At 41.6% G+C, this 15,141-nt stretch overlaps 1 protein-coding gene across 2 annotated transcripts; it reads left to right on the plus strand.

Moving 5' to 3' along the window:
- The first annotated feature begins 929 nt into the window (after window positions 1-929).
- Window positions 930-12,090, plus strand: LOC115582258 (protein transport protein Sec24C). 2 transcript variants are annotated; one of them, XM_030418108.1, is made up of 21 exons: window positions 930-1,236; window positions 1,737-2,459; window positions 2,804-2,862; window positions 3,917-3,970; window positions 4,173-4,284; window positions 4,530-4,657; window positions 4,876-5,008; window positions 5,938-6,047; window positions 6,449-6,561; window positions 6,702-6,893; window positions 7,162-7,258; window positions 7,428-7,532; window positions 7,672-7,839; window positions 8,334-8,430; window positions 8,501-8,649; window positions 8,895-9,033; window positions 9,178-9,299; window positions 9,567-9,746; window positions 10,060-10,257; window positions 10,486-10,575; window positions 11,532-12,090. In XM_030418108.1, exons 2-21 carry the CDS (start codon window positions 1,787-1,789, stop codon window positions 11,670-11,672), a joined length of 3,060 nt encoding a protein of 1,019 aa, XP_030273968.1. In that variant the 5' UTR covers window positions 930-1,236; window positions 1,737-1,786; the 3' UTR covers window positions 11,673-12,090. The 2 variants fall into 2 exon arrangements, with proteins under 2 accessions (XP_030273968.1, XP_030273967.1); XM_030418107.1 differs by having other exon boundaries at window positions 931-1,236; window positions 4,873-5,008.
- Window positions 12,091-15,141: the final 3,051 nt, after the last annotated feature.

The raw sequence follows: 15,141 nt of genomic DNA on the forward strand, positions 1-15,141 counted from the left end.
AGGCCTCATCTTTGGCATGTATGTAGGAATGACAAGCATAACGGCAGTTGTGGAAGAAGTTTCCAGATATTGTACTCATGTATTGGTGGCACACTATATTTAAAGTACCCTATGTAAAAGATGTCATTAGGAAGCAGAATTGCCCATCATTGTTATATTATCATTACTAATGATGTGAATGCAGCATTTTTATGTTGTACTGTAGCACATTGACGTGAAGCTGCTTTCTACTACCTTATATGTTTAATTTTATATTTGAGTTAACTTACTGTATATTGTGGGTAGGTAGAAATGATTTAAGGATTACAGGATTTCCTAGTTAGATGCACCAGCACACCATCTTTATGGTCCACTTAAATAAACACAGTATACCTTTAACAACATATTATTTTATAAACGTATTTTGAAGGAGCACTATGTAGCTCTGGAGAAGAATTTCAAACTCAGCATTTTAATATTTGCAGTATTAATGAGGTAATAATGCAAACTGAGAAATATTTGGTTTTGCATGAACAAGCTTTTCTCAGAGGAAAATAAAGTCCCCAGAACACTGTTGGAAACTAGAAACGTTGCAGGGACCACCAAATATAAACAAAGTAACACAATATGAAATTGTGTTGTACTTTAAGGTCAGTTTCTTTATCAGTCATGATAATGAAGAGAGTTTTTTTAGGCATAAAAAATCTTGCTGTGATTCAAAATGTCACCCTCAAAAACTACATGGTGCACCTTTAACAGACTTTCTGTAAAATCTTAAATCTGAGAAGTAATTATAGCTGCAATAATTTCTTCTGAAATACTAAAATTGTTGTCATTGTAACACAGACATAAACTGAACTGTAATTTAGAAAGTACTCTGGTAGTTTAAAGCTTTTTACTTAATATGAAATTGTATTTTATTTCTTTAACCGTGGGTGGCTTGTTTTTATTTTGAAAGGGCATGCGGAAATGAATTGTCGTGAATCTTGCTAGCTTGATGCTAACACTGCAGCAGAAAGCTCAGGTTTATGAACGTAAGCGGTTGTGTTGTGGCAAAAATCTTAAAGTTACTCATATTACAGTTTGTTCTCATGGAAGTTAATGTCGCTGTTACGTAAAGACGAGCTAAATAATACGTTTCATCCTCTCTGGAGTGTTTCTCTTCCGTCGCAGAGGGGGAAATGAAGACGTTAACGTCAGGGACGTTGACAGGCAGGTGCCGCACGCAAACCTCCGTGTTACCGCTCATGTCCAAAGGTATCGACTCTAATCTTTTATTACTTAACATAAGACTTTCTTTTAGACGTCATTTTTTTCATTTCAGTTTGTCTATTTGTGAGCCGCTGGTTGCCCAGTGGTCATGCCGATGCGTTCAGGTGATGCCATGATACCTCTGTGTGTTTCGCTAATATTATTGAACTAGCGTTAGCTGGCGACAGAATTACATCAATCAGTTCAACAATTATGATTTTTCGACAGTGTGCTATCATAAGCATGAGTTTAGACCATGTATTTATTTACGTTGACCAGGTGGTATGATTAACTACTATACTATAGTCACCAGATGAGAATCTGGTGACTATAGTAGTTAGTAGTTAATCTTTTTTAAAGATGAGAAATAAAAAACAATACGCTTAATTTGGCTAGTTATGTGCAAGTGACCGCTGTCAGCAGTATTTCGGCCTGTCTCAGAAGAGGGCTGAGCATCACATCACGATCCTGATGGTCAATTCTGCATGTTTGTGTTGCCTCGCCAGATCCCGCCTCCAAGGAGAAACACACCTATCAGTGATGGTTATGGAAGACGATGGACGCTCCCACAGCCAATCAGAGCCAGACACCCTGCCAGGCGTGGGCGGGCCAGAACGGCTGGTCCCCTGCTTCACCTCAAGCAGCCCCCAGCAACCCTCTGCTGGGTTTTCAGCATCTCAGCCTGGGCTCTCCTTCTGACCAGAGACCCTGCTATGATCACCTGAAGGCGTCCAACCAGAGCGACATCACCACGCTTTCATCCAGCAGCAACACTCATCACAGCGCGCTTTACGCTAATAATGGTGATCAGAGTGAGCAGCGTGTCAATCCTGATGCTCGTGTGTCATCCGCAGTTCCATCTGCAAGCCAAGGAAGAAACATACCTCCATGTTCTCTCCCTCTTCTGAACGAAGGGACGCAGCCATGCAAGCCACATCAAATGCCATATTACTCCCCTTACAGCCCCTACCAAGCAATATCTCCCCCTTTGCACTCTCCATACACACACCAAGGTTTATTGAATGGACCTCAGTCACCACATCAAAAACATCTGCCCATCAGCTCTCCATCGTTTGGACAATGTGTAAACCAGAGTCCACAGTGCACACCTCAGCCTGCATTTGAGAGGGCAAACGTGGAATCCTCTGTCGGATACACCTACAGTCATGCCTCGCCTACCTCTCCTATCCAACAGCAGCCTCAGTGGACACTTACACCACACTGTAAAGGTACGTCCATTTATGATATGTACACGATAAAGCTCAGATATATGTTATAAAGCTTTCCCAATGTGAGCTGACCAGCAGGTTGAGAAGCATTGGTCTGTGAAATTCTGAAAATGAATAGCTGCAGCTGCAGCCTGGTGGCTTTGTATGAATAACAGATATTGTCATCTATAAGCAGTCCAATAGAGCGTCAAAGTTTAGCTCCATCAATCATTGTACTCATCAGATTACACCTTTTTTATTAGTTCTGGCAAGTGTTGGAGTAAGAATTCAGATTATGATGATCTTCTCTGGATCTCTCCTCCATCATCTTCTTGCATTGTTTAACTCCTCTGTATTTTCCTCAGGACCCATAAACGAGTTTGTGGCCAGCACGGGTGCACAGGACAAGAACATCACACCCCAGGTGGGGAGAATAAAGCGACACAACTCTCACACAAATGATTATTTACCTTACTGATTCTTCCACAGATTGTTTTCTCAATTTCTCTTCTGTCCCATAAAATGTTACAAAACAAGAAGTTCATTGTTGACATCTTCTTAGGTGTTGTTTTGTTCAACCAACAGTCCAAAACCCAAAGTTATTCTGCTTGCACTACAATCAGTGAGGAAAAGGAAGCAAATCCCCACATTGGAGAAGCAAGAGCCAAACAGTGATTGTTGTTTTTACCTGAATTTTTCTGGTAATTAACCTGCGAATATTATGTAAAGTTAAGCTGTAGTAGATTTTTACACCAAAACTTTTAAGCTGTTACAGACCATGTACTGGAGTACATTTTGTTTAGTTGTGTATCAGTATAATCCATGACAAGGTACTCAGATGTACTACAAATAACTTTTAGCTGGTTATGAAACAGTCCTAATGTAATACTGATGTCTCTATATGACCCACATAAACAAACAAGATCATCAGTGAGAGGATTGGCTATTTCTGTGTAGTTATTTTTGTTATTCTTAATGCCTGTCACCAGGTCGGATCCTGAATAGTACAGCAATTCTTTATGGCAGAGTGGAGAGGGTGGATTGAGGAGTCTCACAAACTGAGGAGAGAGAAGCTGCTCTGTCGTCTGGATTGTACAGCAATGAAACAAAGTTGACTTTACCATCGTACTACAGTTATTAATTTTGCAAAGCCACAAAAGCAGATACATTACCTCATTGCCATGTATCCTGCAAACAGCTGTGTTTAGAAAAGAAAAATGGTATTTAAAACTATGTTGCATCTTTCTCTAACTCGCTTCTGAAACACTCGGCAGATCAACATCTTCATACACAAGGTGGTCGACAGGGGCCTTCATAATCAACGTTGTTAGGTTTTTCCTCCCTCAGAATTAAAGGATGTCTTTCTTGACTCGATATTGCTGCAGTCGTATTGATAACAGTCTAGAAAGACAAAATCTCATGAGAAGTAGCATAAATTTGTTGAAATAATGTCAAAGTTATTTCTTTTTTCTCTACAGTCTCCTAACTCTGAGTCTCGTTATGGCCTCGACCCAGAGCTCCTACCCAGTGCTGTAAGTTCATCTTTTCCTGACTGACTCCTGCAGACCCTCACTAATCATGTTTATAGCCTGCTACATCTTTAAGAAGCGCAGGAGAATGGCTGATTGCATAAATGTATTTCTTTTGGAATAAGTACCTCTTTTGAGGAAAGAGTTATCATGCCTCTGTTGATTGATAGGGTTTCCCTTGTGTGTCTCTCTCTGTATGTTTCAGGTGAAGGTGATTGCAGAGGACAAGGCAGAGTGGGAGGGCAAAGTCTTCGTCTCAGAGCCCTTTTCCCGTCTTCCTCCTCTGGCTACTACTTCTTGTACCGTAGAAGACAGAGGTAAACGCACACAACTGTCTGCAGCTTTGTCACAGAGATGTACTCCATTAAAATGTATTTTAGTTATCCTTCTTAACGCTGCATCAACATGACTTAAATCATATGGTATGGTTCAGTTCTGAATTATAAATATGATATTTTGATTTGCTTGGTGGTTTGTCATTTTCTTTCCCTTCAGCCCTTCTTTTCACCGTGATTTTAGACAGCCGTTATGTCATTCCTGACACGTCTCTGTCGAACTCTAGGTAATGCGAGTCCTTTGGCCATCCGCTCCATCTCGTACTGCGTGCCCTGTGAGGGTCAGACTGCCCTACTCAGCCGTCTGCCGCTGGGAGCTGTGGTCACCCCCCTTGTAAAACAAAATGCTGAAGAGGTCAGTTTATAGCTACTTTGCTTATTCTGTAATATATGTGTTGGAACAACTTCAACTTCTTTTTGCGTGGAACTGAAGCCATTTTGTAATGCTACAAATAAACCCTTGCATGTGCTGTTAAGAGTAAAGGTGTCTCCTGACATGTACACATGTGAATTTAAGGTGTGTGTGTGTGTGTGTGTGTGTGTGTGTGTGTGTGTTTGTGTTGCCTCTAGAAGCCCCTGCCCGTATGCAAAGAGGAAGAGTGTGTTACGGGATGTGGCTGGTGCGGAGCCTCGATGTGCCCGGCGATGGGCTGGCAGGACTGTGGACAGAGGTTTTACTGCCCCTTCTGTGGTAAACTCAGTGAAGGTGAGATTTCACGTTGAGCATCAAGGCCTACAGGCAGCTCATACACAATCTGTAGTTGAGGTTTGGTGACAGTGGGACAGAAAAGATGGCTTTTTTTTTCACATGTTAGTAGCCACTTGTTTGGTTTGTACAATACCTACTTTACTTACAGTAACAGTAATAATAAAACTTTATTTATACAGCACATTTTGAAACCAAAAAGTTGCCGTACAACGTGATTTAGAAAACATGAAAAAAATAAACAGGAGCATTAGAATATCGCAGTAATGGTTCAAAGAGAGACTTAAAAACAAATCGCTCCTTACATACATACATACCAGTTTTTTTTCCACATGTTAAGCTGTGGAAGTGCTCAGTAGGAATGTTATTAACAGATAATAAAGAGAGATTTTCGCATGTGATGGTCCAAAGATTTAGTATCATAGAGTGCTAAGAAACCGTCAAATATTTACAATGTTAGACGCTGAAACCAGTGACTCTCTTGGCTCTTTTGCTTGAAAAAATGGATAAAAACGCCATCGTCAACTATTCCATTGATTGACTGATTGTTTAAGCGCTAATCCACATGCAGGAAAATTCATTATCATCTTTAGTGCATTATATACCAAACTTCTTTTGACTACAGTAGATTTGCAGCTGAAGCTTCTTTGCAAATGTTTGCATTCTGTTTCATATTTGTTTACACAACGTCATAGCGTTTTTGGAATCTGAGGTGTAAATACATAATGCTACCTAACATGATCAATCCTGTATTATAGACTAGCAGCTGTATTCCCAGCGCATTTATGAAAATATAATTCCCTGGTTTGACAATCAAACAATTCAAAGTCATTTCCATGAACTGCTCATAACCTGAATGTAGTTTCTTGAGTTGGCTGCTTCTTTCGTATGCGGCCATACTTTTTTATCTCTCCTGTCCCGTGTATTAGTGCCGTGGCAACACTACCAGCCCACCAAAGGGGTGGAGGGGGTTCGGGTGGATAAAGACAAGAGGCCAGAGCTCAATATGGGCTCGTACGAGATACTCAATTCCCAGAAGGTTAGTTCCATCTTCTACCATTGTTAATTTTGTTTGTTAGTTGTCATTTCTTGAATATGGGCATAGTTAGATGTGGACATGTGGGAAGATGTGCTTCTTTTCTGTGTTTTTTAACTTTGCAAATTGAATTTTTACTGTTGGTTGGACAAAAAGGGTAATTCAAAAATGTTACCCATGTGAATAAGGGCATTATTTTGGTGCTATTTCTGACATTTATAGACCAAATTTCTTATATATATATTATTGATTCAGTAATTTTACGTGGCGTACTTGAAAATGCAACATTTTAGAGATCATAAAAATGTCACATAACTGGTGCCCTTGAAAGACCTTTAACAGTCTCAGAATAACGTGGGTAAAGATGCAGCATGTGTGTTTTAAACTGTTGTTCTTTATCTCAGGGTGAACCTGCTGCACTGCTTCTAGCCATAGATGTTTCTCCCTCAGCGCTTAGAGGAGGACATTTGGAGTTTGCGACACAACAAATACTCGCGCTGCTCACCTCTCTGAAGAGGTAAAATACGTCGCACTATCGCATTATATATATGCACACACACTCTTTCACAGCTTGCTTAGCAGTATCTCTATGCAGGTTTGGAAACACTGGGAATATAGGGACGATGGTTTGTGATCTAGTTTGCATGTTTCATGTAGGGAGGATGGTGATGCCTTGTCAGACGTCCATGTTGGGTTGATGACGTATGACAGCAGGATCCACCTGTACGACCTCAGCCCCGCCCTGTCCCGACCACACATGCTGGTCATCACTGAGACAGAAGACCTGCAGCTTCCTGTGAGGGAGGGGCTTCTGGTGTCCCTGAAAGACTGTATCGACAGTGTCGAAAGGTAACAGACGCTTCAACTGACCATTTTCTCAGATGTATGTATATGTCAGACTGAATTATGCACATGATCGCGCTCATAGTTTCACAGCACTCATATAAGTAATATTTTCATTTTATGATCATGTTCTAGAGCAAGCCGAAATCTGTCACAAGAGATGTTCTTTCTGCAAATAGAAGTGATAATAATAGAGAGTGAACATTTTGTCATTACTTTTGCTTTCTTTTTTTGGATCAAGTGATCAGGAACTGTCTGTTGTCTGTGTGTGTAGTGTGTTGCAGCATATTCCTCAGTATTCTCCAGAGTGTGATGGCTCCAGCGGAGTTACCATGGAGCTGCCTGCGAAAGCCGGGCTAGCTGTACTGAAGGTCAGCCATCACTGCACAGACTTAAATGTTTTTTGTTTTTCTCCTGGATTTATTGTGGCCGCACAAGGAGGGATAATAACCCTGATGTTAGTTTACCACTTTACTTGCATTCTCTTTTAACAGTTAGTGACTTGATATGATTTAAGTTCCTTGTTCTGTTTATTTCCAGGCCCTGAGTTGTCCTGGGAAGCTGCTGATCTTCCATACTGCCCCTCTGATAGAGATAGGACACACCAACTCATCCTCAGGGTTCTTTGGCTCCAACAAACCAAAGGTATGAAGAACACACACATACACACACACACACACACACACACACATGCATGCCCTGTGCAGTAAGGGTGGCTAAAACAACATTGTGTGAAAGTTAGAAGACAATTTAATTAAATTCCTCCTCTTTTATTTCCCCCCAGTCCATCTTTCAGCCATCAGAGCTAACCATCTCATTGGCTAAGGAGTGCGTCAGTCATGGCTGCGGCGTTCACCTGTTTGTCCTGTCCCAGCAAGACGTGGGCGGAGCTTGGCCGGGGCATATTCCACATCTAACAGGTGGAAGTCTGCACACCTACAGCCACCTCCAGGTATCAAGAGCTCCTCCCATTGTAGCACTGGAAATGACGTTACATGAACTACATAAAGAAGAAATATGATTTTAATAGTTCATTTAGCTGCTATACTTTTACCACTAGTAGTAGTTTTACCAAATTCATCTCTGCCTGCTTAATTTAAGGTGAGCAGCTGGTTATCTTAGCTTAGCACACAGCGTAGCACAAACAAAAAAAGTAAAAAAACGTAACTTACAGCTGGTTAGATCTTCGCTAAATGCAAAGGGTTCTCTTCTAGTCTATCAATGATTAAAACTAATCATTTATGAAATTGATGGCGATTCATTTTCTGCCAGTTATTGTTGCTCTTTTTAGAATACATAGCTAAATATTTAGCTTCTGTCAGCTTTTTAAAGCAGCAGACAGCGAAGAAGTCTTTTTAACTGTATATTGATGAACTGATGACTGGAACATGCTACTTATTTCAGGTCCAGTTATAAACTGGTATGTTTTTTAAATTCCCACCACAGGGTGAACTGGACAAAGAGCGTTTCAGCACTGACCTAAAGAAGACTGTAGAGACGGACTCAGGCTACAAGGCTGAGCTCAGGATTTTTGTCAGCAAAGGTAAGACCTTTTTATTTTTGTGTGATTATTCAGATAACATCCTTTAAAAATACCTGTGATTTCTCTGCAGATATGCGTGTGTCCGGGTGTTATGGACTTTTTATCCCTGGGCCCAGTCCTGGCCATGTCACCATGGCAACCCTTGATCACTTTACAACACTGGCTGTGGAGCTCGCGCACAGCAGATCTCTGGATGAGACGAGAGCTGTCGCTATACAGGTGAGTTTAGGTTTGTGACCATCGATTTGGATCAGAAGTAGGTTGAGTAGAGTTGTCAATTTTGTTGCCTTTTTGTCTTTAACAAGTCAGACTTTTTACTTAATCAGTCATTCATAAAACAGTATCTCAGTGCGGACGGTGTTCTGATGATTGAAGAGATACTTAATGATGTGCAGTTTTAGTTCAGAGTCCCTTAAACCTTTTCTTTTTTTAAACCATAATCCTCCCTCTTCCCTGTTTATCAGGCTGTATTGTCCTACAGCACCCAGACAGGAGACAGGAGGACCAGGGTTCACACTCTGACCCTGCGATGCTCACATCACCTGCAGGACGCCTTCCGGCAGTACCAGGCCCAGACGCTTCTCACCTTCTACTGCAAAAAGAGTGAGGATCTTTGATTAGTGCATTGTTTCGATGTTATACTGTATATAAACTGCTTAGCATTGTACATTGCTAATTAATATGTCCATACACATATTTTATTAAATTCTGAACAACATTTATTTGTGTTTTGGTGTTTCTGTCTAGTTTACTGTGCAGTGTTGGAGCGCCCTCTACAGGAGCTGAGGGAGGAACTGCAGACAGAGGTAACAGAAGCGTTGGCGTCCTATCGGAAACACTGCTGCTCTGCTTCAGTGTCTGCTGGACAGGTGAGGTTTGGAAACATACAAAGAAACTATAGAGATATGATTTAATCCAGAAGGTTTCTTTTGACTTTTGAAAATGTTTTAAAAGTGTCAGTTCTGTTTCAGTTATTGTAGAGACAAATCTGAATGACTTTTTTATTAACATTCAGTCTTTTTTGCTTTAAAAGCCCTTTCTCTTGTTACACCCCTCTTCATTCAACTTCTGCACAAGTTAATTTACATCTTTTTTTAACCATATGTACTTTGTTCTCTCTGTGTATGTGCCTGCAGCTTGTCCTCCCTCAGTACCTGCGAGCTCTTCCTGTTTACATCAACAGTCTGAGGAAAAGCGAGGTGCTGCTGCCGGGCCTGCGGAGCTCCGTCCACCAGCGGCTGCAGCAGCGCTGCCAGGTGCTCCGCATGGACACCCGCAGCACCTCCACACAGTTCTACCCTCTACTGCTGCCTCTGGTCAGTACCATCAACACGTGGATGTTTGTCCCGATCAGATTTATGCTACGAAAAGTCAGAGTGAGGCTGGTGTAGGAGGCTAAAATCACACATTACTAACAGGTTGACAGTTATTTAAGCCTCTCCTGCACCACATTAGTGTTGACCTGTGACCTCTATTTCTATATCCACTGATAGTTCTTTCTCTCTCAAGTCAGTGTTACTACTATTAATAAGGGATGGCAGTCACTTCATTGACAGAACACTTTTTGCAGTTCCTTTGTTTTTGCCTTTGGCATGTATGGGTAAGGTATCACTCACTTGTCGCCTGCAGCCACTGTCAGCCGACAGCTCCACCCCTCCACACCCAGAGGAGGCCCTGCGCTGCTGTGCTGCCAGCCTTGAGCCCAGAGGTCTGTACTTGGTTCATGCACCTCTCACCCTGCTGCTCTGGGTGGGCACCCAAGTCCCAGCATGCACCCTGGTTGAGCTCTTCAACACCAGCTGCTTCTCCTCCCTGCCCTCTGGAGAGGTAAGGGATTAGACTGAGGTGGACACACACACACAGCACGCCAGAGCCAATACAGTGGAAAGTTATTTAGAAGAGGGAAAACAGGGACAACTAGTTTAGAAACAAGACTGATGAAGCTTCTCACCACTAAGCTATGCCATGTTTGTAACACTGAAACCAAAGGGCCCTAAATACACTGAAATAAACATTTCTAATGTTTTTTTTTTCACTGTGTGTGTGTTCTTTCAGACCAAGCTGCCAGTTCTTGAAAACCATCTGTCCATCACTGTTCGATCCCTCATCGATACACTGAACTCCGAAGCACCCTACGCCCGCAAGGTGAGCCTCTGCCGACCGCCCTGCTTCAGCTGCAGGCCAGGATTTTGAGTCAGCCAACATGTGTGACCTTAAATCACACATTTGCTGTTTCAGTATATGAGGTCGATTAGCATCTCTTCTGTTGCGGCCTCGCTTTTTTTCTTGTGCTGCGTTCATGTCATGTCAGATTTATTGTAAATTTAAGCTGCCACTGGATGGGAAAAAAAAGAACAGGCAATATATCTTAGACAGGGTGTCAAAGCTGGAGACAGACTGAAAACAAGATCATGGAGATCAAATGCTTCCATGCCTTACTTCTTTTGCTTTGTCTTGTGTTATAAATTCAGCCCACCACTTTACTTTACAGTGGTGCACTTTCGCCATCCCATAAAAACCTGCTCTTGTCAAGGCTTTGACACATTGAGCTCACTGCGGTTGAGAAAGCCATCTTTTGTGAAAATCCAGTTAAGTCAGCCACCGCTCGGGTTTTTATGCGCATCTGTTAACGGTATTGGTGCGTGAACCGACAGTTTTTTTTAAAGTTCACTACATGAGTGATGTTTTCTAAGTCAATAAGAAATTGTGATAAAGCAGCATTATGTAACTTTCTGACCTTAAAATAACAGATTCGGCATCAATGTGATGTTACAGTGTCTTGTAGTAGGGTGAATGGTGATTCAGCCACTCCAACCCCCATCACTTGTTTCTGCACTATGTAACTTCAGTGAGAGGGTAAGATCACAGAGTTCCATACATGTTTACTTCAACTTACAAGTTTTCAACTGACAAAAACTATCACAGACCTGGAATTTGTATTTACATCAGTGGGGTTCCACTCAGAAACTTTGGGGGGCGCCAAATCGCACAAAATGCGAATTTCTGTATAATTCGGGATCTCAGTATTGACCAAAATAATTATTATGATGACTTCAGCCCTACTTGTACCCACTGACGAACTGATGTTTTTTCTGTCTCAGCTGTGGGTGGTGAAGCAGGGTGACTCCTGCGAGGAGGCCCTGCAGCGCCACCTGGTGGAGGACAAGAGTCCCAACGGAGGAGCGTCCTACGCAGACTTCCTGTACCATCTCCACGTCAACTCTGTCCGGATTCTGCAATGACTTAACACACAAACATGCACAGTTTCTGACCTCTCTAGGTGCATTAACCTCTACAAAAGATATACTAGCCGAAAGTAATGATGAACGGATGGAAACAAAAGTGTTACGGGCCATTATTGACATTATTATAATGTGCAAATATGACAGGCCTGTTGCCAGGCAGTGCATGGGGACATTTTAAGTGAGACATCATTTGATTTATTTCACGACTGTGACGTGTGCTGTGTGGAATGTGATCCGTGCTGTTCTGGAAATGTGTTTATGATGTTAATTTATTCCTGCGTCATGGCAGTTCTCTAATCCCTGCCTTAGATTTGTGTGTAAGTGTGTTTCAGCGTGTGTGTGATGCCCACAGTATGTTCTGTGTCTGCATAATCTCCTATTAATAGATAAATAAATGCTTTAATTGAACCCCGAATGAGATTTCTTCCAGTGTTTTTCAAGTGAGGACTTTTCTGTGTCTCATGAAAATCAACAGAACTGTTCGTACAGTTAAGTTGTATCTAAGATGTCATCCTGCTCCATCGGATGAAGATGTAATCAGGAGGCCAAAAGGCCGACTGTCTAATGAGCCCAAGGGGCTAATCACACTGCAGTAATTGGCAGTAATTATGTTGCTGCAAGGGTGGCGAGCACTCCTTACAGTCCTGTTTTGATATCAGTCTTGAATTTGATTGGTCAAACAAAAAACACTGAGTACAAGTTGATTGTGGGGATTTTCCGTGACGAGGATAATCGTTAATATCCTCACATGAGCGACTTGAAAAGCTGTCAACACCTCAAATCTGCCCTCCCATCTCCACTACCGCCAACTTATTCTGTTCATGAGCAGTTTTATTGTTTGTTTTTCAAGAGTAGAACTTAAGAGAACACCAGCGTTATTGTGTGACCACGCCATTTCAAGGCGATTCATCCAGTAGTTGTTGAGACATTTTACTAAACAAACACAAGTGTGAACCTCATGCACGTTTATGAGGGTTTATCCTGTTGATACCACGAATGCATATACAAAAGAAAAATCATATATCCATCCAATAGTTCACTCTGGATCAAGTGATGGACTGATTGACAAACCAGCTCTGCCACCGTGGAGCCACACCAGTAACATGGCTAAAACCGTTTCCTTACCCTCAACTTGAACACCTCTCTTCACTGATTCCAGCCCCTGACCACACAGACTTACTTCAGATGCTTATCTTCACAAAGAAGCAGTATAATCACAGTGAAAACATCTGTGCAGAGACGAAGTACAATCATTTTCTATAGCTGTCTGCGAGGCCGTAATAAGCACCAGCTGGACGTCCAGCACTACATCACAGCTTCACAGCCACTGTGAAGAAAAAGACCAGCGCTGAACATTCAAATTCTTTGTAGCTGTGTGTCTGTGTGCTCATTGGCTGTGTAGGCCGTCCTGCTTTTCTATCCTGAAGCATTTTGGACGCTGCCCAGCTAATTCTGCTGGGATCACACTGACTGAGAGGATGTAGGCTGCGAGAGCAGAAGTTAAACTGCAAGCACTCTGTATGACACTGTAGCTCGAAGCAAAGAGAAACAGATTTGTCTTTTTTTGTTGTGTTGGCGCGTTTTTAATTATGGATTAAAGACATTAAATCAATACAAGCTACACTTCTGTACCTTTGGAGGTTTTTTAATGAATTAACATTTTATAATAATATGTTTGGTTGCCTAAAGAAAAGCAAAGATAGTTTGGGACTGAGATAACAAATTTAGGCAAAAGAATTTGAAAAATAGGATTTTACCCACCAGTGATTACAAACCTGTACTTAATGATGTGAGCATTTGACTGCTCGTCAGAAATGTCATTGGTTGTTGGGGTTCTGTTAGAGGAATAGAGTTTAGACATGTGACGTCAGCATTGTTTAATGTATTGTTTTGCTATGAGCCTGTGGGTACTCAGAAAGAGCAGAGAGTCATTTAGCACTTTTGTGACGTGACTTTTACATGTGATTTTCGCAGTGCACAAGATGCACCAGCACATCTCTTAAGCAATGAAAACTTTGAATGCTTTGTAACTAATAAGACCTCACAAAGGGACCCTGGAGCCACCGTGGGGCCTCAAAAAAGTGTGCTGTAGTGAGGACTGTTTTTAAATCCCTTAAAAAATGTGTTCCTAATAATTTTAAATAAATATTTTGGGGGAAATGCAGCATCGGTCTCATTTAAGATTAGTTGATTACAAGACAGAAAATTACACTATTTTGATAACTGGGTTATCATTTTTCCAGTATTTTTAAAGCATCAGATGCCAAACGTGCAGGTTCCAGCTGCTGAACACAAGGATTTGATGCATTTCTTTGTCATATGTGAAAGTGAAGTGAATTTCTTTGGATTTCAGACTGTTTTACTTAAATAACACCAATATGTTCCTAAACAACATTGTAAGGAGATGCAGCACCTGTCTCATTTATGCACATTTGGCAGGTGTTATAATGGAGATTCTTTAAAACCTGTAACTTCTTCGGGAGTTTCTTGGTGCCCTTGTGTTTTTGAGACATTGCAATTTTCTTTGGGTCCATGCAACTTGAAATGTCACACTTGACCAGAAAGATGTTAAAACTTCTCCACAGATCAAGACTAACACGCTGGAAACGGCCCTGCTGCAGTGTTTCTATAACACTGCCCTGAACGTTTATGTCATTTCACTGTTTCATCTGCAGAGCTCCAGTCTGTTGCTATGATTTCTGAATTATGCCACTCTAAAATTACTCCCAGGATCATTTTCAGTCCCTCTGTGGATTTAACCAAGACACTGTCCACCTCGTCCTGCTTGATTCACACCACTCATGGCGGCACGTTTTGAAGGCACAAACCAGCTCTCTCATATTTGCCCCTATTTGGAAATACGCACCATGCAGGCGGGAGGTGTGTTCGATTACGTTGCCGCGCTGCGCCGTCGTGCGCTCGGTCCACCAGGGGGCGTCAGAGAGCCGGTCCTGCACCGCCTCTTACTACTGAGGCTGCAGCCAGATCGAGCGCACTGTGTCAAGTTAGCCGCACCTGGCAGCACGAGACAGGAAGAAGGATGTTTTTCACTCAGCATACAGAATAATTAAGCGCATGCTCTGTGGTTGAAAAGGCGGGCAAACTATGACCTCCAGTTAGTGATCATTATAATTGTAAATCAATTCAAACTTGCCATTTGTGACTATTTTGCATTATCATTACATGTAAAGTCATAGCCAAGGCTGTAGTTACCAATGAGAACACACATACACTTTATAACATCTATCATATCATTATAACAAACAATTATAAATAGTAAACGTTTTAGTTAATTGAACTTTTGTTAATAGTTACTTCATTGTAAACATGTTATGAAATGCTTTATAATGTTTTTATTCATTCATTTGTTTAGTGTAAAGTTGCAACTGATGTTTATAGTAACGGTAAATACCTATGCTGTCCTCCCTTTATAAACATTATTCAATAAAATGTATTTAGAAGGCCA

This window comes from Sparus aurata, chromosome 5 (assembly GCF_900880675.1).
Source record: "Sparus aurata chromosome 5, fSpaAur1.1, whole genome shotgun sequence".
NCBI lineage: Eukaryota > Metazoa > Chordata > Actinopteri > Spariformes > Sparidae > Sparus > Sparus aurata.